Source organism: Musca domestica, unplaced genomic scaffold (genome assembly GCF_030504385.1).
Source record: "Musca domestica strain aabys unplaced genomic scaffold, Musca_domestica.polishedcontigs.V.1.1 1, whole genome shotgun sequence".
In the NCBI taxonomy this organism is placed as follows: Eukaryota; Metazoa; Arthropoda; class Insecta; order Diptera; family Muscidae; genus Musca; species Musca domestica.
The window spans coordinates 16,582,668-16,610,440 of NW_026712114.1; the positions used below are offsets into that span (position 1 = coordinate 16,582,668).

Genomic DNA, 27,773 nt, shown 5'->3' on the forward strand with positions numbered 1-27,773 from the left:
TTATTTTTAAAATGACTTCTGGGGAGAATATCCCAGGCAAAAACAAGGGAACTGATGAGGATTGGTGGCTCTTTCCGAAACCTAGGTATTCCCTGCCTTACCCCCTGGTAAACATTACCATCGTTCTCCACTAATAAACAAACGTTGTTTTTATAAAAACAACAATAAAGGGATAAAGCCAGACCATTTTGCAAAAACAAAATACTACGGTATCCCGAACAAACAAGCCACACTGTTCTATTAATAGACAAGGCACGGTCGACGAAGGCGTTTTTGTTGTAACAGACAAAACCAACTTACATGGTTATGCTACTTCGTTCAGGCTGAACGAAAGCATAACAAGTGGAGAAAGATGTAAATGTTTATAAGTGCGGTTGTAAGATTTAGAAGACTTTCCAAGAGAATTTTAGTTTTATTTAATTCTTTGGTTCCTCTTCTATTGAGCTTACGATCTCGTCACTTGGGTAAAAAAAGTTTTTTGTCATAGAAGTTATTTTTAAAATGACTTCTGGGGAGAATATCCCAGGCAAAAACAAGGGAACTGATGAGGATTGGTGGCTCTTTCCGAAACCTAGGTATTCCCTGCCTTACCCCCTGGTAAACATTACCATCGTTCTCCACTAATAAACAAACGTTGTTTTTATAAAAACAACAATAAAGGGATAAAGCCAGACCATTTTAAAAGATATATATTAAATAAAATTTTACACAATATTTACGACTACAACTAATGGATAGACAAAACAAATTGTTTGTTTTTGTAAAACACATGGACACAACGGATGATGCGTGTTTTTGGCACATATTGAAGATTCGCATAGAAATCTCTCCCAATTCCCTTCCCACTCGGATAACCTTTTATGGATTCATTCTACATTCGTCATATTGGACGGTTCTTCGCCAGCGACACTTGATCGTGGGGTCGCCAATTGAGAATGGTGATCGCGTTTTCGTCGGCATACAGGCACTGTAATCGGTTTCACATTTGGCAAATGGTGACCATTGGCAGGAGTTGGGTTTGGTGGGGCCGTCGAGGCAACGATTACCGAAACAGGGCGATATCTGAAATGGAAAATAATTGGTTGTTATTATTAATATTTAACTATTATTGATGCTATTAGCAACTTTATTGATCTTCTATAGAAGATATATGTAGATACAAGACCCATATGCCCTCTTCTACATATAGAAGAACTACTCCAAGTCTAAGTTTATGGTCGGAAGACTACCCATGATTCTTTATGGATAAGAAGAAATATTCTCTGCATTAGCTCACCTCACATGCACATCCTTTCTTATAGGCTCCAGTGAATCCGGTCCTCTCAATAATGCTCATCTTCTTGTATTCCTTTGCATAATGACACAAATTCAATTGATCACCTCTGCCGGCAATTATATATAGGCGACCCAGTTGCAAATTCACGCCGCACATACTGTCATGGGCAGAGGTCATAATCCGACCATGTTTCAATGTCCTCTGACCTTCAGGGGTCATCTGGAAAAGAATAGAGAAAATTTCAATATATTGAATATTCTGCAGCAAATCTTTTAAATGCAGTTTTCGGGAGGGTCATCAAACTTACTTTATAGGATTTTTTCACTTCCACCTTGTATACGATTTTGCCAGCTACCAATTTGGAGGATTTGCGCATAACCCGAATGAGAGCAACTGCAAAAAGAGAAAAGAGAGAGAGAGAGAGAGAGAGTGAGAAATTAAAGTGTGACTAATGATGGAAAAAGGCTTGTTGGACCACCATTTACAGGCCCTCCAAAAATATATGTTCTATAGATCCTGTAAACATAGAAAAAGGAATAAAATCACCAAATTCGAACATTTTATACCCTCCACCATGGGAAAACTTGATTTATGGCCAAATCACAACCCCCCACACTTGAAAGTTCTGCTTAATGGAGGGTCATACAAATATTGCATATTTTTTGAGAGAAGAACTCAAATCACAGCATATGTGGATGGGAAACTTTTGCTAGTAGCGTTTCTACATAATCAGCACTCATTAAAACTACCAAAATTTGGCGAAATAGGAGGGTAAATATGGCTAAAACATAAAAAAAATATTTGAAATCCGGGCTTGCCCTGATATAGGGATTTTACCAAACAGTGGACCGACATGACCCATTTTTTAACCAATGGTTTTTGAAGTAATCTAAAGCCCTCTATAAATTTTTAGAGCTCTATATAAAATCCAGCGAAATATATCTCCAAATATTAGGAATGGTCGAGGCTATACAAACGCCTTCAATGAGTTTGGCCTAGACCCTAGGTCTCTTTGGACCAAATCCGTTTCACGACATTTGGAGTCGATCTAGCAATGTCCGTCCGTGCGCACGATAACTCCCGAAGTTGTTATCCGATTTGGTCCAAACTTGGTACATCGTAATATTATTATCAAACTAATGTCGAGTTCGGAGATGGACAATATCGGCCCACTCCTTCTGGTACCTCCCCCACAAAAGGTGGAAATTTTCAAAGAATATATTCTACTACAAAGAAGAGAAGGCAGAAGAGAGATCATCCAATTTAGCTCCAACTTTGCAAATCGTAGTATTTGCATTATGGCCAGGTCAGGTGCGAAAATAGACAATATCGGTCCACACCATGAAGTACCTCCCCCACAAAGGGTAAACATTTTGAATAATCATAACTCTTATTAAATATGATGTAAGAGTCCGACTGTCTTAAAATTACACACATAACAATATTTTTATTAACCTACGAACTAGTGTGAAGATGGAATATATAGGTCCACTATTCCTGGTACGTCCCCCACAAAGGGCCAAAATTTTGAATACCCATGAAGCTTATAAAACGCCAAATTAACATCCGATTTCATTGAGACTTCGAATATTTCTATCAACTCAAGATCTGCTATAAAGATGGTGGAGATCAGAAGCGGAATAAGCACACAACTCTCTTCAAATTTCACACACACACAAACATTTTTTCTAACACAAGGTCTGTTCTGAAGATAATATACAGGGTGAGATAAAAAAACAGCAAGCAACTTTAGACTGCTGTCATTTCTAAGCCACTCGTCCGGCAGCTCTTAAAATTATTCCAGTGACAGCTCATTATATTGTTTCCAAACGTACAAAAACATTTTGGTGAGAAAAAAGTTATTCGTGATGGAATTCAAGCGTGATAGTGTGATTTCTTTATATTTGGCTGGAAAACCACAAGTGGCCATCGTTAGAGCACTCCAACATTTAAATTTGAATAAATATTTTGTGTTTTGTACCATCGCTCGTTAGCGTGATAACAGCCGATGGTCGCTCTCCGCTCGTATTAATCGACCGTGGCATCAGAATAAATGCCGAATATTATCGCGAAAATATTCTGGAGAGTGTATTAAAGCCTTGGATACGCCAACATTTTGGCCGCAGACCTTGGACATTCCAACAGAACTCAGCACGCGTCACCCAAGAATGGTTAAAAAATGAGGTTCCTTGCTTTATTTCCAGCGCACAATGGCCACCAAAATCTCCGGATACCAATCCGTTGGACTATTATTGTGACTGGAGTATTTTGGAAAGCAAGGTTCGCACTAAAAAATACCAAAGTGTCGATCACCTCAAGCAAGCGCTTCGCCAGAAATGGGCCAAAACATCGCAGAACAACATTCGGGCAGCGTGTGACGGTTTCATTGGCCTTTTGAAGGCCATAATTCAAGCCCAAAGATGACCAATTCGAACAAATCTAAACTTAATCTAAAATCTGATGCTATTTCCGACATTTTTTGCTTTCATTCAATAAAATTTAAGAAAATAATGTAAAAATTATGTTGTTGGACTTTGTTGCAGTTTTTTTATCGTATAGTCCAAATTTGGCACGTCGCAACATTTATATCATATTTATTTAGCTCCGATACGAAATGGACAATATTGGTCCATTCCTTGGGGACCTACCCACAGAGGGTTAACATTTTTTCTCGGCTAGACTCGTATATTGAGTATCGAAATTTCTTTTTTTCAGAGATTCCCAATTAAATTTGATCTAGAATATTTCTTTTTTTTTGATTTTTTTCCAAGAAATTGAAATTTAAGGGGAAATTTCGACGTGGATCTGAAACTTGTAAAAAAATAATTTTCTCTGGTAACAAATAAGTAAACATCGAATGAAATTTTCTTAAAAACTTTTATACCTAAATGTATGGTTTATTCTTAGACAACGACATTTTATGTTACTTTCAGGCATTAAATGGGAATAAGGCCTAACCCTAAAATCTAAAACCTATAAAAAAATTTTATGACAAGTATTTTTTGTAGAATATTTGACTTGCCATTTTAAAGTTTTTTTTTTTAAATAATTTTTTGCAAAAAGTACCAAAATGACCCCTTTGGTGCCTTGCTGGAGGGTTAACATTTTTTTACAAAAATAATCCTCGTATTGTTATTAGCAATATTACCGAATCTGAATCTATACATTTCAATTAATGCTGAAGAAGGGAAAAATTGCTCCCATATTTAATTTATACTTTCAATATATAAATTTCGAATTTAATTTGTATTATTTATTCTGAAACTCATAGTGAAATTTTATGTAGAATATTTCCTCTTTTGAGAATTTCTGCCTAAAACAAAGTTTTATGCTACTTTCATACATCAACTCGAAAAAGGATGAAAAAAAACTTGATCAAAAACAAGAAAATATTTTCAATTTTTTTGGTAACATTGCAGCAGATATTTCCTTGATGTTCTTGTTCTAAAATTATGATTTGAAGCAGAAATCCGCATTAATTCTGGTGTATTTCTATAAAATTGGAAAACGGGTTATATTCCTACACTCATTTACAAAAAGCCAATCCAATTTTAATTTAAATTGCAACGCAGACCTTTCTCTATTTGGCAGGAGGCAGGCTGTTGCTGTTACACTAGCCTACAATATCGAAAGATTTCCTTAAAAAGCAAAATTGCACATAAGGGCGTTCCAGCTTGATCCAAAATCCTCGTATTGTAAATATTCCACCACACGTTGGTCAAATTAGAAAATAGACAATATTGGATAACTCTATCTGCTAATTTCAATAATTTTTTTTTCAACAATTAGGTCATAACTTACCATAATCTGCAGTACAGTAATGTGTCTGTGGATGGCTTGGTGCGCACATACATCCCTCAGCTGGTGTGGCATAGAACATTATGGTACCGATTGCCACAATACCCAGTAATGTAAGATATCTTGTAATTTCCATTTTGTATTTATTTCACACTCCACAACAAACAGGATCACTAGAAAAAAAAAAAGAAAAAATTGTGCCAAATTAAAAAAAAATGTACTACACCATATTTTTTTTTTTACAAAATTCAAAAAATTCTTCCGATCACCAAATTACATTTGTCACTGACACACAATACAACTAATTTGCAAATGAGATTCGCCAGAAATTATTATCGAAATTAAATTGAAAAATTTTCTTATCTTAAGAAAAAGTGTTTGTTCAAGCCAGCAGATAAAAGAGATAGTGTAAAACAGAATTGAGGGTAGAGACCCCTCTTCCAAATAATTAATTTTTCGTATTTGCAGTGTCGTTGTGGCCGGCAGGAATTATACAAAAAAAAGGGTAATTAATTAAGTTTTTTTTTTTGTGAAGAGAAAGCAATAAACCGGGTAGGGAAATTACTAGTATCATTGTTTGTTTTATTTAATTGCTTTGAGAAATTAGTCATATAGAAATAGTTTAGGGCCTACAGATAGATTAGGGCCTATTAGATAGCCTTTTTGGAATAAAATTACCACGGAAATTTCGCTCGAAGTCGTTTCTCTCCCCGTGACAATTCATTATGAAATAAAGAGGGTTTCAATAAGGGAAGTTATTTTGGAATTCAAAGAAAAATGTTATTTTTATATCGACTGTTGAATTCATATTTATGAGAAAGGTCTGCCGGTCATAATGAAATTGATTTGAAAGGAATTTGCAATTTCTTTAAAAAAATCAAAAATCATCAAAATACCGTATAGTCCCCAAGAAAGTACCCAAATACAAGGTGAGATAAAAAACTGCAACAAAGTCAAACGCCATAATTCTTACATTTTTTTTTTTTTTTTAATTTTATTGAATGAAAGCGTAAAATGTCGGAAATGGCATAAAATTTTAGAATAAGTTTAGATTTGTTCGAATTGGTCACATTTGGCCTTGAATTATGGCCTTCAAAGGCCAATGAAACCGTCACATGCTGCCCGAATGTTACTCTGCGGTATTTTGGCCCATTCCCGGCGAAGCGCTTGCATGAGGAGATCGACAATTTGGTATTTTTAGTGCCAACCTTGCTTTCCAAAATACTCTAGATACAATAGCCTAACGGATTGGTATACGGAGAGTTTGGTGGCCATTGTACGGTGGAAATGAAGCGAGGAACCTCATTTTTTGACCATTCTTGGGTGGGTGGCTGAGTGCAAAAAAGGAGCTTAGTCCTGTTGGAATGTCCAAGGTCTGTGGCCAAAATGTTTGCGTGCCCAAGGCTTTAATACACCCTCGAGAATATTTTCGCGATAATATTCGGCATTTAAGGAGTGATATGAAAAAACTGCAACAACTTCAGAGTGCTGTCATTTCTAAGCCACTCGTCCGTTAGAAAGAAAATAGAGCTAAAGAGTTGCTTCGCTTGGCCAAAAGTGGTGAACTGACGAATTTGATTTTCTCCGATGAGAAAACATTCGTTGTCCAGCAGTTTGTAAACAAACAAAATGATCGTGTTTACTTGCCAAAGAGGTCAGCTAAAAATGTGCACTTTCGGTTGGCCACCAGAACTCAAGCCCCGACCATAGTGATTCCGTGGGCCGTACTTTGCGATATATCCCACTTTTACAGCACATCTTGTGTTAGAGAATATAATAGCATGTGTGAAATTTGTAGAGAACAGGAGGCTTATTTCGGATTTTATGATCGTCAAATATTTGACACTTTGTGGGGGAGATACCGAAAATGGTCCGATCTCTACCATCCTTATAACAGATCTTGTGCTGATGGAAATATTGAGATGTGCCAAGTCTGAACGGAATTGCATGTTCATTTTGCGTTTTATGAACATCGTTGATATTCAAAATTTTTACTCTATGTGTGTGTGTGGGTGGAAGGGGGGTGGGGGTGTTTTATCTAAAAGGAGCAGATCTTGTACTAGTAGAAATAGTAGTATATGTGAAATATGAAGAGAACCGGATGCTTATTTCGGATTTTATAATAGTTTTGATTATTCAAAACATTGACCCTTTGTTGGGGAAGTACCAGAGGGAAATGATCCGATCTCTACCATCTTTATAACAGATCTTGTGTTGATGAAAATATTGAGATGTACCAAGTCTGAGTGGAATCGGGTGTTAATTTTGTGTTTTATGAGCTTAATGGATATTCAAAATTTTGACCCTTTGTGGGGGAGGTACCAGAAGGAATATACCATAATATATAACATCTTTACATCAGACCTTGGGTTAATAAAAATAATGCGATGTCTCTAATTTGGAGAAAAATCAGATTCTTACATCACATTTTATAAGATTTATAATTATTTAAAATGTTACCTTTTGTAGGGGAAGTATTTGAAGGTGTGGACCGATATTGGCCATTTTCGCGCTTGACGTAGAACTGGTGCAAATATTAGGATTTGCAAAACTGGATCAAAATTGGATTATTCTTTCTGTGCAGTAAAATATATATTTTTTTAAGTTCGACCTTTTTGTGTGGGAGATGTACCAGAAGGAGTGGACCGATGTTGCCCATCTCCGAACTCGATCTAAGTGTGATAATAATATTACGGTGTACAAAGTTTGGACCAAATCGGATACAGCCAGCCAGACAGACGGACAGACATCCTTAAATCGACTCCAAATGTTCTCAAACGGATTTGGTCCAAAGAGACCTAGGGTCTAAAACCGTTATTTCGATGAGGTACGTTTTACGCCGTATCAAATGATATATACCCTCTCTAGCCACATGGCTGAGGGTATAAAAATACAAATTCACAAGCGCAAAATTTTGAGATTAAGATATTTGTGTATCTAATGTGTGTGAACACCTATTTGAAAAAAATATCAATAAAGGATCATTAAAATACAATATATGTATCAGCTGTTCATATCCGTACTTTTTCTGGTGCATGCAAAGCACTTATCACACATTGCTGGATTTTAAAAATAAAATATTTATATTCCATATGATTTATGTGAAATCAATTTTCTATTCTAAAATCAATCAACTTTTTTCATGCTGTTGCAATAGCTTTTTAACCCATTTATATATCACAGCAACATTAAGTCCCCCGTGTGTGTCACAGATGATTTCCAAACATATCGCACTCTTTCTCTCTCTCTAGTTCCCGAATTCCCCACGGACTTTGATCATAATTTCATTTGTGCGAGTTAACTTCCGTACCGCCGACAAATAAGAAAACAAGAATTATTCTGTTTTAGATGCCAAATACAACTGATGCTTTATTCAAAAAATTCTTATATTTAAGCGATTTTACAATTATTGATTTTTCTTAGAGTTAACAAAGAACAAAGGAACATAAAATCTAGAGCTATCAAGAAAAATACTTAAGCTAAAAATTTGTATTGGGTACAGTAAAAGTAAACATTTCTTTTTGGGTTATTTCCGTCATAGTTTTATTACTAGTGTTGTTATTGTGATGTTGAAGTGGAGAATTATTGCTGACGAAATAATGTCAACAATATTGGTGTTAGCTCTTTGGTGCTTATGACAATGTTGTAACTAATAATGATGTTAATAATAATGATATTAATAATAATGATGTTAATAATAATGATGTTAATAATAATGGTGTTAACAATAATGATGTTTTTAATAAATGAGGTTGTGGTTGAAAATAATGAACTTAATAATAATGTTGTTTATTGGTGGCTGTAGGTAACTCCTCCCTCTCCAGAATGAAGTGAGGGCCAAAGGGGCTTCGGATCATTTGTGGCCAGAACTTCATTATTGTTGTGGGTTATGGAGTAGATTAATTTTATAGGCTTTCTTATTACTAATATTATTGATAATATTATGATTATAGAACTAATTATACCAAATGCGGAATAAGAAATTGTTTTGTAATTGTCAGAGTCTGTTTGAAGAAATTCGATATTTGCTTTATTTTGGAATCTGTATTGATCTAGTTTGGGTAATGTTAGTTCGTCTCTTATGGAGAGTGTTGTAATATTGTTTGAGAAGCTAGTTTGGAAGGTTATTGTGCTAATGTTTTCTTGGTGAATATTCGGTTTATCTGTATACCAGACATTATTAAATAAGATTTTGCATTCATTAAAATTAATAACAGAGGAAGACTTGATTGGTAGACTCTTAGTTACGTTGTTACATACTGTGGTTATGTTTCCTATTGGAGGGTTTATAAGCACTAGGTAATTTGGTTCTGGATATATTATGTCCGTAGTTAATCCTATGTCTCTAAGGTGACATGCCACCGTTTCTTCTCTAAGCAAAATTGATTTTAGGCAATCTCTATTTCTTTCGTATTGAGTTTCATAGTTGCAGTAAAATTTTTGTTCTATTTGTTTGCATCGGTTGTCGAAAAGATAAAGGTTATCATTGTTTATTAAAGCGTATTCACCGGTTATTATTTCTAAGGTGTTATTTATGGGGGTTTTGATTATGTGTAATAATTTAAATAGTTCATTAGAAATTATAGGAATTTGTATGTCAAATATTATGTTTGTGTCGTTATAATATGCTGTCAGTTGTAGTAATTCATATATATGTTCTGGTGATATAATGTCCGTTGCATTGTTAAGTATGTTGTGTATTTCATTCAGTTCGTCAGTAGTTAATATTAATTTTGGGACGGTGTTAAGCCTTGCTAATACTACTGATTCTGCGATATCATTAAGGTGGTCGGTAAGTATATCTATGTTAAAACTGATTTGAAGTAAATTTTGCATTTGGATTATTGCATTAACCGAGGGGTTTATGGCATTTCTTGTCTGGTTTTGAATCATCATTATAGAACGTTCTATTAGGTTTTGTTCTTCATTTATGTGATTGGTAATGTTTTCGAATCTTGTTATCATTTTGTTATTTAACATCATTTGGTTTTTAAGCGTTGTTTTTATTTGGGTATTTCCTCTAGTTAAATTGTCAATGTTTTTATTTAGTTCTTCTGCATCTTTGTAGTCCATATTTCCCGTTATGAATTTGATTGCTGATCCTAAGGCATTTACAAGTCCCCGTTTTTTCCTATAATTTGGGGTTAATATATCCAATTTGGCTGAGAGATTATTCAGTTTCAGTTTCGTAGTTCTAAGTTGTGATGCTGTAAATCTTGTCTCCTCTATTCGATCCAAAGTTTGCTTTATAGTGTTAATATTGTCGTTATATGTTTTAAGGTTAATAACATGGATTAGATGTTGAAAGTCTGTGATTAATTTAGCATCGCCTAGTTGTAGTGGTATAAGTCCCTGAGTCTGCGTTATGTTTGTTATTGTGACGTCGGATTGTACAGGTACGAGCCTAAAAGACAAATAGAAGTCAGTTTATGTAAGACGTTTTCTTTTAATTTTGGCTTTATGTAGTTTTTGGTTATTTGACGTTATCAGCGTCACTTTCTTGTTTTCCTTGACTACCCTCTTTGAGAAGCGAGGGGTCATTTTGTTCCTCCCTGATTCCCTTCTGTATATTGTCTGGTTTTCAGTTAAATCTTCTGGTTCTTCCCTATTTGCGTTTAGTTTTTTTATACGTTTGTCAGTGTCCATGGATAATTTATCTTTAATAATTTTGTGTAAGTCATTTTGAAATTCTTGTAGTCTATTTAAGTAGTCATGTTCAGAGTTATAGCTTAATGTCTTTTCGAAGTTATAAGTCCTACCATAGAAGAGTTCAAATGGGGTTAAATTTGTAGCACTATGGATTGCGTTGTTATAGGTAAAAATGACTTCTAATAGTATTTCGTCGTGATTTAGTGGTATTTCTGATGACTTATACTTTTCGTAAACTATTCTGTAGGTCTCGGTAATGGTTGAATGTAATCTTTCTACGGGAGAGTTTCCTGTACTTTGATGAAATGATGTATAATGTAAGGTTATCTGATGCATTTTACAAAAATCTTTTATAATGGATGCATTAAATTCAGCGCCCTGATCACAAACAATTTTCTTGGGTATGCCGTGTAGGCTTATGAAATGTTTGAAACTTTTCAGAATTGATAGGCTATTCCTAGAGTCTAAAGAGTAAGCGGCTGCAAATTTAGAAAATTTGTCTATGATGGTAAGTATATTACGCTTGTTTATACAATAGATATCTGTGTGGATAATATACAGTGGTTTTTCGGGAATTTCAGGTTTTTGAAATTTGGGTTTTGGTGGTTTCCTGTCATATTTTAAAGTTTGGCATGTATGACAATGATTAATACAATTTTGTATTTTGTTTTTCATGAAAGGGAAGTAGTACTCTCGTTTTAAGTGTGCATATGTCTCTTGAATACCTCTATGGTTATGGTTCATATGGTATTCATTAATTATTTTGTCTTGCTCATCAATGGTTCTTATGTCTTGTAGAATGTCCATGCATCGTACTAACTTAAATAGTTTGCTGTTTGCAAAGTATTTTGAGTAGGTGCTTTGAATTAATTTAAATGTATCGTCATCTGCCATAAGCGCAGAGACTTTATTTGGTGTTATATAAATTTGGAAAATGTTAGTCAATGTTTGTTCGTCGTACTTTTCTCTACGTATAGTCTTGCGTATTTTATTTTTAAATATTGTTTCTAAGGTTATTGGTGAGCCACCGATTTGAGTTTGAAATATAATTTGAATATTAAATTCGTTAATTGGTCTTTCTGATATCGGTATTCCATCGTCAACATTTTCGTCGGAGGAATGGATTGTTGTTCCTTGTGTACCATGGTTTGAGATGTTATCAACTGAATTAGTGTTTATATCGACATGTTCATTTACAGATAGATTGTCTAATTTAATACGACTTAGTGCGTCTGCGTTAGTATTTAATTTTCCTTTTTTGTAGATAATTTCATAGTCATATTCTTCTAGTTTTAATCTCCAGCGGATTAATTTTGAATTTGGTTCTTTTAGACTCATGATCCATGTAAGGGGCCTATGGTCGGTAATTATTTTAAATTTCCTTCCAAAAAGGTATGGCCTGAAATATTTTGTCGCCCATACGATAGCAAGTAATTCTTTTTCTATCGTCGAGTAATTTATTTCGCTATTCGATAATGTACGACTTGCGTAACATATAGGCTTGTCACTACCTATTGGTCCTTGGGAAAGTATTGCTCCTAAAGCAAAGTCGCTAGCGTCGGTGGTTAAATTAAATGGTTTTGAAAAGTCAGGATATTGGAGCAGTGGGTCGTTCATTAAAAGATTTTTGCAAGTAGCAAATGTGTTCAAATATCTCTCGTTTAATATTATTTTTCTCCCTTTCTTAAGACATTCTGTGAGGGGTTTCGTTAATTTCGAGAAATCTTGAATAAATTTCCTGTAATAACCTAGTAGTCCTAAAAATGATTTTATTTGTTTTTGTGTTTTTGGTACGGGGAAAGCTTTTATGGCATGAATTTTATCAGGGTTGGGTTTAATACCATCAGTGGAAATAACATGTCCGAGAAAAGAACATTCTTTCTTTAGGAATTCTGATTTGTCCAGTTGTATCTTAAGATTGGCTGTACGTAATTTACCGAGTACTTTTTTCAAGTGTTGTATGTGCTCCTCTAAGGAAGTTGAATATATAACTATGTCATCTAAATATACAAGGCAGACTGTCCCGATCAAGTCATTTAATACATTGTCCATTACCCTTTGGAAAGTGGATGGAGCATTTTTTAATCCAAAAGGCATCCTTACGAATTCATAGTGACCTCTATCGACAGAAAATGCTGTTTTACCAATATCTTTTGGGTGCATTTCGATCTGGTGAAAACCGCTAGCTAAATCTAAAGTTGTGAAGTAGAGACTTCTCCCCAATTTATCTAATATGTCAGTTATGTTGGGTATGGGATATTTATCAGAAACAGTTTTCTCGTTTAATTTGCGATAATCTATAACAAGTCTCCATTTTTGTATATTGCTCGAGTCTAATTTTTTTGGTACGATCCATATAGGAGCACTCCATGGTGAAAAACTTCTTCTAATTACACCTTGTTGCAACATTTTATCGATTTGTTTGCGTATTTCCTCTTTGTGTATGTAAGGGTACCTGTATGATTTTGTAAAAATGGGTTTGTCGTCAGTTGTCCTTATTTGGTGTTTGATTTGATTCGAGAATGTCAATTGTTCTCCCTCCTTGAAAAACACATCTTCAAAGCATTTGCAAACCTTCAGCAAAGCTTGTTTTTCCTCTTTATTAAGATGACCGGTCCTTATCGAATCTAAAATGTCATGATTATCATTCATACAGTTGTGTTCTAAACTGAAGTTATTAACTTCGATGTAATTCTGGTCGTTGTATGGTGTCGTCTTTATTGGTTGTTCAATGTATGCAATTTTATCATGTCCAGAAGTATTAACTATTTCCACAAGGCTGTACCACTTTTTAGAATGATACAGTCCCTCTGAAATAAAGAGGTCGGAACCCAAAAAAGTCCTTGGGAGAAAAAAGCTACCATTTTGTGTGTCTACCGGTACATTAATAACAACTCTGGAAGAGCTTGGAATAATGAATTTCTCAGAAGTAAAATTGGGTTTGAGATGAATAGGTATGATGGCTTGACTTGTTACTAGAGTTTTGTTACCTAGGTCTATTTTAGCTTTGAGAAAATCTAATATGTCCAATCCTATTAGTCCATCGAAATAGTTGTGAAATTTGAAGACAAAAAATTCTGTATCTCCTTTTTGTTTGAATTCCGTAAATAAGGGTAGTTTAATTTTTTTGTCCAGTGAGTGTTTAGTTAAAATTGTTGTGATTGTAATTGGTTTGCAAGTCATGCACTCTTCGTCATTTACAAATTCTGGGTTTATGAATGATGACGATGCTCCAGTATCTATTAAAAATTTCAGGGGTCTACCAAATGGGGAGGATATGTTAATATAGGGTAATGTGTGTCCATGTTTGTTAATATCTAAGTATCCCGTTGGTGTGGGTAGGCATTCATATGAAAATTTTCATTATCAACTATTACATTTTCGTATTCCGTTCTAATACCATTATTTTGTTGGTCTTTTAGATCGTTCATGTCATTATCATCATTTTGATGATAAGTGTAGTTTTGTTCGAAGTCATTGTCATGTGTTTGTCCGTGGTAATATCCGTCTAGATCATTATGGTAAGCTTGAGACACATTGACGTTGTTTAGGTACGATGTCTGTCTCGTTTGTGTAGTCATAGGTTTTCTTAAATGACTATAACCAGAACTAACATCCATTGGTTCTGGTGGTGGTAAGGGTTTGGTCGTAAGCTGTTGCTGCCTGAAGTTGCTGAATTTGCTCTGTCCGGACCCATTGTGAGAAAAGGTATTTCCATTAGGTGCTTGAGGTCCCTTTTGTGAAAATGCATTAGTTATTGGATTATATTGATTTCTTCCCTGAGTATTAACCGTGTTTTGGAATCTATTTATATTGTTTTGTGCGTAATGGTGAATTTGTCCGTGTGTAAATCTATGTGTGTTATTCATATTTGGTTGGTAATTACGAGCAGGGGCATAATTCCGTGTATTCTGTCTATACCTTGGTTGGTAGAATGGTTGGTTGTAAGTAAGTCTTCTTGAATATTGTATATTTTGTTCCTGAATGCAGAATGTTAATGCTTCATCTAATGAATCGGGTCTCATAGACCTAATCATTGAGCCAAGGGGTTCTCGGAGGCCTATTAAGAATGCATCTAAGCACATTTTAGCGTTAAATTCGCGCCTCGAGTTTATGACATGTTTGTTAGTTTCATGAATTGATATATTATTATTTATTGCTGCCTGTAGCTCTATAACTGAACCATAAAATTCTTGCACAGTCTGATTAGTTTGTCGTAAATTGTGGAGTTCACGCACAAGGGAGGTTTCACTCCTTTTATCCGAATATTTAAGTATTAGATTCGCTTTAATTACCTCCCAAACTAACGGAGTACCGGATGAATTAAGTACTTCATTAGCTTCTCCCACTATTTTGTTTCTGATGGCTCTAAGCACTACTGTTGCTTGGTTAGAACCATCGATATTCGCTAATATTCTTAAAATCTCTTCAACGTTTTCTAAAAAATCATTTAGTTGCCTTGGATTTCCATTAAATGTTGGTAAATCTTTTACGGCATCTGGAATTTTTAATGTTTCGTATGCTTGAGAGGATTGTGACGGTTGTTGAGATTGTAGCGCCTGAGGGGCACTAATGTCATTAACGGTAGTCATTTCTTGTTGTTCCGGTATTGCAGTTAAGTATCGAATAGAATATGGTCTTGGTCTTAGTCTTCGCATTTAATATAATTACCCTTTTTATTGATTTGAGATATTTTGATTAGCCTTTTTCTTTATAATTGAAATATTTCTTTGCTTATTTCTGTTTTATATTTTATAAAGTAATATAATAGTGATAAATATTATAATTTTCTTAAAATAATTACCCTAGTATTATCATTATAAATAATTTCATTGTAGATTTCCAAGGTTTTTTATCTGCTTCTTTCCTCCGATGTGACCTGTATAAGTTGCTTGTAGATATGGACTGCTTCAGGACTATTTCTTGTTCTTCACTTGTAGTTGTTGTTTGTTGTTTTAATTGTTGCTTGTTTTTGTTTTTTTTTTTTTTTTTTTTTTTAGTTTTTTTTTTTTTTTTTGTCGTTTTTGTTACGGTTGTTGTTATTGTTATATGTTATTAACTTTTTAATTGTTATTTTTAGTTGATTTTCCTTTTTTTTTTTGATCTTCACTGTATTGTTATTTGTTTTTGTTAGTTGGTTTTTTTTTCTTGTTTTATCTGATCTGATCCACTATGACCGTATTATTTGTTGATATTCCTTCAACGATTTTCATTAAATATTTATTCCAACCAAAAAGATATTCATTCTCTCTGGATGGTAATATTTGTTGATATTCCTTCAACAAAATATTATTTATGAATTTATATATATTTTTTATTTAAGATATAATTTGTTGATATTCCTTCAACAATTTTTATTAAATATTTATTCCAACCAAAAAGATATTAATTCTCTCTGGATGGTTATATTTGTTGATATTCCGTCAACAAAATATTATTTTTGATTTTAAATATATATTTTTATTTAAGAGATATTCCTTCTCTTCTTATAGTAAATTGTTGATATTCATTCAACAAAATACTATATTGTATTGGCACTTGATTTTCTCGGTTGTACGGACGTAGGTTCTTTTTTTTTTCCGATTGTTGGCGCACGATTTTTCTCCTTAAGGATTACTTGATATACCGTCAAGCCTAATTAATTTAATATATTTTTTTTCTTCACCAAATTTTTCTAAAAAAAAATTTTTATGTCCTTTAAAGGATAGTTCACTGTTTTTTCCACAATTAACTTGTCACTGTTTTTTTTTTGGGGTTTTTTTTTCTGTTTTAAGGATACATTTATTTAATTATATTTTTTTTTTCACTTGAGAAAGACCGCACCAACAATGGCCGTACGACTGCGCCAGTTAACTTCCGTACCGCCGACAAATAAGAAAACAAGAATTATTCTGTTTTAGATGCCAAATACAACTGATGCTTTATTCAAAAAATTCTTATATTTAAGCGATTTTACAATTATTGATTTTTCTTAGAGTTAACAAAGAACAAAGGAACATAAAATCTAGAGCTATCAAGAAAAATACTTAAGCTAAAAATTTGTATTGGGTACAGTAAAAGTAAACATTTCTTTTTGGGTTATTTCCGTCATAGTTTTATTACTAGTGTTGTTATTGTGATGTTGAAGTGGAGAATTATTGCTGACGAAATAATGTCAACAATATTGGTGTTAGCTCTTTGGTGCTTATGACAATGTTGTAACTAATAATGATGTTAATAATAATGATATTAATAATAATGATGTTAATAATAATGATGTTAATAATAATGGTGTTAACAATAATGATGTTTTTAATAAATGAGGTTGTGGTTGAAAATAATGAACTTAATAATAATGTTGTTTATTGGTGGCTGTAGGTAACTTGCGCCCACAATGGAGCATCGCCAGTTAATTTATTGTTTCAATCAATAATCCATGCCATTCAATTTATTATTATCGCCAACCGCGCAGCTAAGCGCCCGGCCGCTGTCCCCAGTATTCCCCATTTACGGCGGGAATGCCAGGCAGTCAATTTCCAAATAGAAATTTGTGGGTGTGGGTATTGCTGTTTGTGCGTAAAATTCAATGAGTGAATAGAAGCAAAACAAACGCACACACACACACACACAGTGATAAGTCAAATGATAAATGAACATTAAATATTTGTCTTGCTTAGCAAAGACATATAGGTGGAGGAGGGGTGTTTGGGGTGGCGGTGGGTGAAGGTGAACCATATGTTGTTTATTTTATAGTTGTTGTTGTTTAATATTTTGCATAAACATTTGAATGTTTTCAATTACAACAAAGTAGCAGAAAAACAATAAGAGCAACAACAACAGCAGCAGCACTAGAGAGCGAAAGAGAGGCAAACAAAACACACAAAACATGTGAATATTTATTTGTATCGAAATAAATTTAGTCTTGGACGCAACAGTGTCGCACGACTTTCAATGGAAAAGAATGCGAAGCCCCTACAGTGTGTGGAATGGTATTCTGGTGTTGTTATGGCATTGGGGAGAAGACGTGGGGGTAGAAATATGTGGTCTGCAAATGTGGTCTAACAAATAAAGGCTTTTATGGGGAATTCGTGAGAATTAAATCAAACCAACTTTGACTATAGTCATAATTTAAGGTCCAGAGGACTAAATTTGCCGAGGCATTTGTGTCTTTTCAATTCGGGCTTGTATTACCTATTTGGTGCTCAATTAACTTGAAATCGGATAAAGATATATATGGGAGCTATATCCAAATCTGAACCGTTTTCGATAAAATGTGCGAAGGCATTTCTAAGCTGTATTTGATAAATTTCCCTGAATATCGTTCTTACGGAGTGCATATTACGGCTGTGGAGAACAAATATAACAAATCGGATGAACAATATATATGGGAGCCATAGCTATATCTGAACCGATCTTCACGAAATTTGACGTACTAGCTTCTAGACCAAATTCTGTCGTAAGTGTCAAATTCCATCCCATTTGGTCTAATATTACACGTTTGGTACACACTAAAAGGCAAATCGGACGAAGTAATATATGGGAGCTATATCCAAATCTGAACCGATTTCGATCAAATTTGCGAAAGCATTTCCAAGCTGTATTTGATAAATTTCCCTGAATATCGTTCTTACGGAGTGCATATTACGGCTGTGGAGAACAAATATAACAAATCGGATGAACAATATATATTGGAGCCATAGCTATATCTGAAGCGATTTCGATCAAAATTGACATACTTCTTTTCGGGTCGTATGTGCAAAATTCCATTAAGCCTGATATTACACGTTTGGTGCACACTAAAAAGCAAATCGGATGAATATATATGGGAGATATATCTAAATTTTGACCGATTATCTCCAATTTCAATAGGTTTCGTCCTAGGGTCAACCAAATGATTTGTGCAAAATTTCAATTGGATCGGGCTCTTTGTCTAAAAAAGAGTTGAAATTGAATTTAAAAAATCCACCTAGATGATTTTTCGAGGGTATGGAGGGTATATTAAGTTTATCATTCCGTTTGTAACACCTCAAAATATACATTTTAGAACCCACAAAGTATAAATATTCTTGATCAGCATAAAACTCTATGTCGATTCAGCGATCCATCCGTCCGTCCGTCCATCCGTCTGTGACAATCACTCTAGCTTCCGATGTCACTTTGGTCTGCAGGACTCTTGGTATTTAAAATTTGTCACGTTTAGGTATAGCCCCCATATAACTTTACATCCCTATATTCGGTATTTCAGGACATTCTTCATCGGAATTGTTTCAAATTTCGTATTGGCAGTTCGTAACGAGTACTACAGCCTATGACAAAAAATTGTCTATGCAGGTCCAAGTCTTTGTATAGCCCCAGGTCTTCGTATAGCCCCTTATGTTTGGTATTTTGATAAGTTTAGCGACATTAATCGCCGGAATAGATTCAACTTTCGTATTTAAAGGTGGTAATAGGTACTACAGACCATGAGAAAAAAGTTGTCGATGCAGTTCCAGGTCTTAATATAGCCCCTAAATATCTGTACATCCCTATATTCGGTATTTTGATGATTTCGGCGACGTTATTCACCTGAATTGTTCCAAATTTGTCTATCCAGGTCCAGGTCTTCGCATAGCCCCCATTTAACGGTTTCTTCCTATTATCTGTATTTTGATGATTTTTGCGATATTATTCACCGGAATATATTCAACCTTTGTGTTTGAAGTTCCTAATGGATACTACAATTTATGACAAAATATTGTCTATGCAGGTCCAGGTCTTCGTATAGTCCCTAAATATCTGCACATGAGGACATTAATTCACAGGGTGAGCTTAAAAAAAACTGCAACAAAGTCAAACGCCATAATTTTTATTTATTTTTTTTTTTTTTAATTTTATTGAATGAAAGCAAAAAAGGTCGGAAATACCATCACATTTTAGAATAAGTTTAGATCTGTTCGAATTGGTCACCTTTGGCACGAATTATGGCTTTCAAACGACCAATGAAACCGTCACATGCTGTCCGAATGTTGCTCTGCGGTATTTTGGCCCATTCCCGGCGAAGCGCTTATTTAAGCTGATCGACACTTTGGTATTTTTTTACTGCCAACCTTGCTATCCAAAAAACTCCAGACACAAAAGTCCAACGGATTGGTATCCGGAGATTTTGGTGGCCATTGTGCGCTGGAAATGAAGCAAGGAACCTCATGTTGTAACCATTCGTGGATGACGCGTGCTGAATGCGATGGTGCTGAGTCCTGTTGGGATGTCCAAGGTCTGGGGTTAAAATGTTTGCGTACCCAAGGCTTTAATACACCCTCCAGAATATTTTCGCGATAATATTTTGCATTTATTTTAATGCCACGGTCGATTAATACGAGCGAAGAGCGACCATCGGCTGTTATGGCGGCCCACACCATCACAATGGCCCGCGCTTGAGTTCTGGTGGCTAACCGAAGGTGCACATTTTCAGCTGACCTCTTTGGCAAGTAAACACGATCATTTTGTTTGTTTACAAACTGCTAGACAACGAATGTTTTCTCATCGGAGAAAAAACAAATTCGGCAGTTCAAAACTTTCGGCTTAGCTAAGCAATTTTTAGCTCTTTTGAGTCTATTTTCTTTCTGTTGCGGTGTAAGTTCTTGTACTTTTTGGAAAATGGCTTTATCTCCAGCTCATTTTTCAATATTTGCCGAATGGAATATTGCGATATGTTTAGTACATGAGACATATTTCGGCCACTGCGACGCGGGTTTCGATCAAGTCGATTCTTTACTTTTCGAATCATTTCTGCTGATGTTGCTATTTCCTTCCGTCCACTTCCTTAACGTCGGGCTACGCTACCTACCAGTATCACGGTAACGAGCGATGGTACGAGACACAAAAGATTTATTCACATTTAAATGCTGGAGTGTTCTAATGATAGGCATTTTTGGTTTTCCAGCCAAATTTAATCACACTATCACGTTTGAATTCCATCATGAGTGGCTTAGAAATGACAGCAGTCTGAAGTTGGTTGCAGTTTTTTCATCTCACCCTGTATTTCCTATATGCTTCGTTATTTCGTTTCCCTTTCATCCTGCAGGTAATGCATTCGTAGCTTATTTACATTACCTTGTAATGGGTTATTCGGTTTATGTAGTTTCCAATTTGAGAGAGGGGAGAGAAATCTAAAATAAATATAATCTTCACTACATTCTCTTAAAGAAGTCTCTTGTCAGGTTCTGATTATAGCGGAGGATTCTGGAAGATTTTTGGTTACCTACTCGAAATACTCCTTCTAATGCTCTGAGAATTAATATATACCACCGTGTTCCTAACACTGCTCGTAACATAATCCCCTTCATTCGTATCAACAACAAAAATAGATGTACAGTTGCCTCAAAGCTCTTGTTTCCATTTACATCGTTGACACCACCTGTCTGTTCCAGCCTCAAAACGTGAGATCCTAAGCAATTTTACTCATTTTTTAATGAAAACGTGTAATTAAAAAACTGCCGGAAAACCAAATACCTGTGGTCACATTAAATATCTTTCATATACAAAAAGGGCATGTCTGATCCATATGTTTGTTTGATCGTTTGTTGCACATCGACGACATGTGACGGTCTAGAGTATCTTGCGGTCGACCACAACGACAGCGACGCTGATTTTGCCATTGATTGTGCGGTTGGAATTCATGTGATGTTGATGCGGTTCCCAGTCGTAGTCGATCGGCAGATTTTTATGGCGTTTCGCATTCGGTGTGGTGGAATTGGCGGTACGCACGTTTGTCGTTTATAAACAAATCGCCAACTAAAAATATCTCAAAAGCGGACATAAAATCGGTGACGATATGTGATTTTTTGCGTTAAGCGTACAGAGCGTACGTATCGGAGTAGAATGAATGAAAGAAATTGAAATTGTTTGTTTGGTTGATGGTTTGATGGCTTGTGAGCGCGCAAAATTTATCACCGTTTCGAGGTTGACGATTTTCCCCTCAAACAACCCGCATCAAACCCGCATACATTGGCAATCATGTAAACATTTGAAATGTATTAAAAATCGAATGGCTTGAAATATGTCAAATGCTTGAAATAGATTTAAATGAACATAACGACGATGTCAGAGGGAGAATGGGGGACCTTATACTCGTTGTTTTTGTGTGGGGGAGGGAAACTGTTGGGAGCAGTTCTTAGGTGTAAATGATGACCTCTGACACCAACGAAAACACTTGTTGTTTCTAAGAGCGAAGGCAGTTCTATCAAAATGCCTCGTTCACATCTCCTCAGGCTATTGCATGGCTTTGTTGGAAAGTATCAAAAGAGTGGACCCACATGGTGCATCTTTGATCTGAACAACAGTTCGGAAAGTTGTTGTCATTCTTTAAATTTAACCCATAACAATTTACAAAATGTTGTAAAAAATCGTAAATTTTCCTAGATTTTCAGAAAATAAAGATTTTTTTTAAATTTTGACCATTTTCTAAAAAAAGAGTGGACAATATCAATCAAAAACAAATCAATCCATGTAACGCACTTCTAATTCCTGAAAAAAATGAAAATTTGCTAATTTTGAACATGGATGGACACGTATCGTTTGAAATACAGATAAAAAATCTTCTAAAAATTTGTCTGGTAAAACATATGCCAAAAATTTGTTTTCGGGAAACACCTCAGAAAGACACAAAGAAGGCCTGGAGAAGATATCCAGAAAAGCTTTATACAGAAAATCCATCTATCTACAGAAAATCTAGAAACTGTCTTCAATATAGAGAAGATGTCAGGTGCCGGATGCCGGAAGATTTTTATGTTAGGAAAGACTTCTAGAAAGAAGAGTTGGGAAAAGTATTCTGTTTATTAAAAAGCTTTCAAAAATACCTCTGGTTTTTTAACTTCTAGGACTCTAGTTTTTAAACTTCTAGGACTAAAGGAGACTTCCAAAAGTTTTTCAAGCTTAAGAAGACCTCTTAAACAATTAAAATATTTTACTTATGATAGATCTTCTCATAAAAGAAGACTCTCGATGCGACTGGTTACAAAAGAAGTCTAACGACTATTGAAACCATCGAATTTCATTTGTAATTCGTGGCATTTTAATTATAATTGAAAAGTTCCCTTTGTAATTCGAATTATTCCATTTGAAGTTAGAATTATTTCATTTGAAATCCGAAACACAAAAATTTATTTTTTTTGTTGTATTTCAAATTCAAATTATATGATATGGAGAGTCTTCTGATAATTGTAGACCTATTGAACATAAATGACTTTAGATCACCGGCAGAAATTAGAAAATTTTACAAGTTGGCAGGCCAAGTTCGTAAATGGGCCATTTTGGCCAATATCGGGCATTTTGATGATTTCAGCGACACTTTTAACGGAATTGTTCCAAATTTCATATCTAAAGTTTCGAAGATCTTAATGGTTTCTACAACCTATTACAAAAAATTATGTAACGGCACCAACCCAGAATTGTTTCAAATTTGGCATTCAAAGTTCGTAATGCCTACAGCCTATAACAGCCTATAACAGCCTATAACAGAAAATTGTCTATGCAAGTCAACTTCTTCGTATATTTCCATATATAACGGTACCTCCCTTATTCAAAACGCCGATACACGTGTCTTATATTTTTAGCTCTTCCTTCATTGTTAAGTAACCTGCAATTGAGGTCACATGGTTAGAGAAAACGTGCCTCATCGTTTCAGTACATTTGGAGTCGATCTACCGATGTCCGCCCGTCTCTCCAAACTTGGTACATCGTAATAATATTATCAAACTTATATGGAGTTCGGAGATGAGCAACATCGGTCCACTTCTACTGCCACCTCCACCGAAATTAACAAAAAAAAAATATTCTACTGCACAGAAGGAGAAAGGATAGACTTCTCTCCAACTTTGCAAATCCTAATATTTGCATCAGTCCTAGGACAATATTGGTCCACTCCATCAAGCACCCCCTCAAAGGGTAAAAATTTTGAACAATTATAACTCTTATAAAATTTGAAGTCTGACGTCTGATTGTATTTAAATTATACACATTACAATATTTTTATTAACTCAAGCTCTGATATGAAGATGGAATATATCAGTCCACTCCTCCAAGTACCTCCCCCAGAAAAAAATTATAAATATCCACGAAGCTCATAAAACGCGAAATTAACATCTTATTCCATTTAGATTTTGTACATCTCAATATTTTCATCAACACAGGATCCGTTATAAATATGGTAGAGATCGGACCATATCTTCTGGTACATCCCCCCACAAAGAGTCAACGTTTTGAATAACCAAAACGTTTATAAAATCCGAAATAAGCATCCGGCTCTCTTCATATTTCACACATCCCATTTTTTCTACTAACACAAGATATGCTGTGAAGATGAGATATATTGATCCGCTCCTTCTGGTACCTCTCCCACCAAGGATCAAAATTTTGATCCACAAAGGATTAAATAAAACGCAAAATTAACATCCGATTCCATCCAGACCTGGCACATCTCAATATTCCATCAACACAACATCAGTTATAAATCGAATTATTTTTTCTGGTACCTCTAAGCGAAATAAGTAACCAACTCTCTTCAAATTTCACACACACAAACATTTTTGTTAACAGAAGATATATTCTGAAGATGGTAAATGTATATCTGCGAACCCTTTCTGGTACCTCACAATTACAATCTGGTACGATCACAATTTTCATAACTTGCGAAACAAGTCAGTATTACTTAACAACTCACAATATCCGAATATATCTCCCAACCAGAAATCTGAGGTGAATATGAAATTTATGATTTCGCATAACATTGGATATAAATGTTCGATTTTCTTGAAATTTTGCCCATACCAATATTTGTATCTGTAGTAGATGAAGTATGAAAATGGAATACTTCGGTCGAATATATCTGGTACCTCACACACATTTTAACATTTCCTAAAAATTATCACATATCTCATATAAAGTGACTTCCTTCACTTTCACCAGTATAGTTCAAACCTGGCGCGTTGCAACATTCATATCATACTTATTTAGGTCCGATACAAAGTGGTCAATAATGGCCCATTCCTTTGGAGCCTACGTCATAGAGGGTATGTATGATTTTTAGCTATGGTCTTTTGGGGAACACCGGCTTTAACCGCTCAGGCTTGTTTCGAGTTTTGTTTTATTGTGAAGAATCTTCAGTTTCGTCTATAATTTAACTATGAATCGTCTTAGAAACGAGCAACGTTTGGAAATCTTTTAATTTTACTATCAAAATTCGTGCCCTGCACATAAGCAGAATGCTTAATTTTGTAGTAAGGATCAGTCAATGGATCAAAAGAAAAAATCACAGTTCGGTTCGGTTTATGGGCTGGTGGCAACATTGGACGATACTTCTCCAAAGATGCTGCGAATCGAAACGTAACTGAGAATTGTGAGCGCACGACAAAATAAATGTAATACTGAGCCGCTCCAAGCTCAGATTATCCTCTTCCAGATTCCTAGCATTTCCTTCCAATGTATATTTAGTATTTGGTTCTTTTTTATATCCCTCCACAATTGTATGGAGGGTATATTAAGTTTGTCATTCCGTTTGTAACACCTCAAAATATACATTTTAGACCCGACAAAGTATATATATTCTTGATCAGCATAAAATTATCTGTCGATTTAGCAATGTCCGTCCGTCTGTGGAAATTACTCTAGCTTCCGAACAAAATGAGGTAGGTTGGTAAAATTTTACTCAAATAAATGTTATGTCTGCAGGACTTTTGGTATTGGAAATGGACCATGTATGTCCACATTTTGGTATAGTCCCCACATAGCGCTACCTCCCGACATTCGGTATTTTGATTATTTTAGCGACATTATTCACCGCAATCGTTTCTAATTTGGTATTTAAAGTTCACAATAGCTACTACAGCCTATGATAGAAAATTGTCTGTGCAGGTCCATGTCTTCGTAAAGCCCCCATATAACGGTACCTCCCGATATTCGGTACTTTGTTGATTTTAGCGACATTATTCACCGGAATTCCTTTAAATTTAGTATTTGATGTACGCAATGGATGCTACAGCCTATGACAGGAGATTGTCTGTTCAGGTCCACGTCTTCGTATAGCGCCTCCCGATATTCGGTATTTCGATGATTTTAGCGTCTTTATTCACAGGAAATGTTTGAAATTTGGTATTTGAAGTTCGTAAGATAGAAAATTGTCTGTGCAGGTCCATGACTTCATATAGTCCCATATAACGGTACCTCCCGATATTCGTTATTTTGATTATTTTAGCTTCATTATTAACGATTTTTTTAAGTTTCGCATTTGAATATTGTAATGGCTAATGACAAATATTACCTATGCAGGTCCATGTCGTCGTATAGACCCTGATATAACAGCTACATTCTGTATTTTAAAGATTTTAACAGAATTTTTAAATTTTACTGTTTTGAGAATTGTCAAATTCGTTCCTAATGGTGGAGGGTATTCAGCTTTTTTTATTTGTTTTTAATTATTGATTTGAAATTTAAGATCCAATCGAAGTTGACCCGTTTTTAAAATTGTAACAGAAGATTAACACAGAGAGTTTGAAAACTTCAAGATGTTGCAAATCTTATCCGTACAGTGATGTAGCGTATAAATAATATATATTTTCAAACAGAATATTGTTAAGAATTTGGGTCTCAAAATGGCATTGCCAGAACACAATCACACACACACAAATGTATCACTTTTTGCACCTAGAACATTTTCGAATGATGCGTAATCCATGATTTTTTTTTTTCATTACATTGTTTATCTTCGTATATGTCTCTCTGGTCCATTTAACTTACCACCATTAATTTAATTACAAATATCTGTTTTTGATTTGTGTGCCGCTCCGCTTTGCCTATACCAAAGTTTTGTTTTCAATTAGAACTGATTTATTTTCACTTCACAACTTTTTTATTTATTTTTGATGTTATTTTTATTTTCTTTAAAATTTGAAGAAAATGTTCTTTTTAAAAGAAAACTAAACCAATTTCAACGGCTACAACTCTTTTCGAAAAACTACGCGACAGATCAATTGAAAATGTAACGCAAACATACAAAATTCAAAACCAAAAAAAAAAAATCCAAATCCGAAAAACTTTCAAGGAGATCCGGACACTTGTGTTTGTGGCGCGACAAGCAGGTCGTTTCTGTATCGTTGTCTAAGAAATGCACGACTGAATGAAATTCAAAGTGTTTCAGTTGTTTTTAGAGAAATTCAAAAACGTTCATGAATCGCACAGAAATTACTCACTCGCACGCTCGTGGTCGGCACCGGCCCCAAATACGTTTCGAACACAACAAAATTATGCCGCCCTCATCAAGTGAGTGGTTCTGATTGGGAGGCGGGGGTGCGACGTTGTTCTGTGTACGAATCTGTTTTGTATTGCCAATGATGATCTGCCACTGCCAATCGGCGGTAGCAGTAAAGCTTGCTCATCATTTTCTATTTGCCGTTGTTGTAGTTGCCGATGTTTTTTTTTTCTTTTTTTTTTTGAGAAAACACCAGCGCAAATATTCTCATTTTGAGAATCATTTTCAAAAATTGAGAACTGACCAGAAATGCATTTTGCATTCCACTGGTTCTCTAAGCACTGCACTCTCAGTTATGCGAAATCCAAATAGAACCAAATATGAAAATGTATCGGTAATGTCAGGCACAGTGTTTGGGAAGTGGAAAAAAATGCCAAAAATTGAATTGAATTTTATTAAAACAAGTAAAAAGTATCGGTCAGCTTTGCCGACAGATGTATAACCTCAGCCGATGTTCGATTATTTAAAAATAGTTTCTAGGTCTATCTTTTAAACAAAGTCCATGATTCTGATAATGTTCTTACCATGTTCTGTAACTCTCCGACAGGATAGGCGACCTAGAATTTTTAAAACATTTTTTGATAGACTACCAGGTCGTGGGCATCTCTATGAATAATTTTTCATGGACTGTCAGAGTTATAGATAGTAATATATATTTGAAAAAAAATAGGTTCCGAAGGAATTAGCCAATATTGGCCATTTCTTATAGGACCTAAATAAATATGTATAAACATTGCGACATGCTAGGTTTGTACTGTGTTGTGTTAATGGAAATTTTGGGATGTACCAAGT

The 27,773-nt window shown here is 34.9% G+C and overlaps 2 protein-coding genes across 2 annotated transcripts in view; one reads left to right on the forward strand and one right to left on the reverse strand.

Moving 5' to 3' along the window:
* Positions 1-27,773, forward strand: part of LOC101893487 (synapsin) — a 110,858-nt gene that overhangs the window by 38,853 nt on the left and 44,232 nt on the right. The window lies entirely within an intron of this gene.
* On the reverse strand, positions 698-26,864 carry LOC101893317 (tissue inhibitor of metalloproteinase). Its single transcript, XM_005186080.4, has 5 exons — positions 26,471-26,864; positions 5,078-5,247; positions 1,584-1,669; positions 1,277-1,495; positions 698-1,062 (listed from the first exon to the last, which is right to left on the reverse strand). Exons 2-5 carry the CDS (start codon positions 5,208-5,210, stop codon positions 859-861), a joined length of 642 nt encoding a protein of 213 aa, XP_005186137.1. The 5' UTR covers positions 5,211-5,247; positions 26,471-26,864; the 3' UTR covers positions 698-858.

Coding starts and splice junctions, on each gene's coding strand:
- LOC101893317 (XM_005186080.4), bottom strand. CDS start 5,210: ATGGAAATTACAAGATATCTTACATTACTGGGTATTGTGGCAATCGGT. Junction 1,670..5,077: donor TTACTGTACTGCAGATTATG/GTAAGTTATGAC, acceptor CTCTTTTTGCAG/TTGCTCTCATTCGGGTTATG. Junction 1,496..1,583: donor AAGTGAAAAAATCCTATAAA/GTAAGTTTGATG, acceptor ATTCTTTTCCAG/ATGACCCCTGAAGGTCAGAG.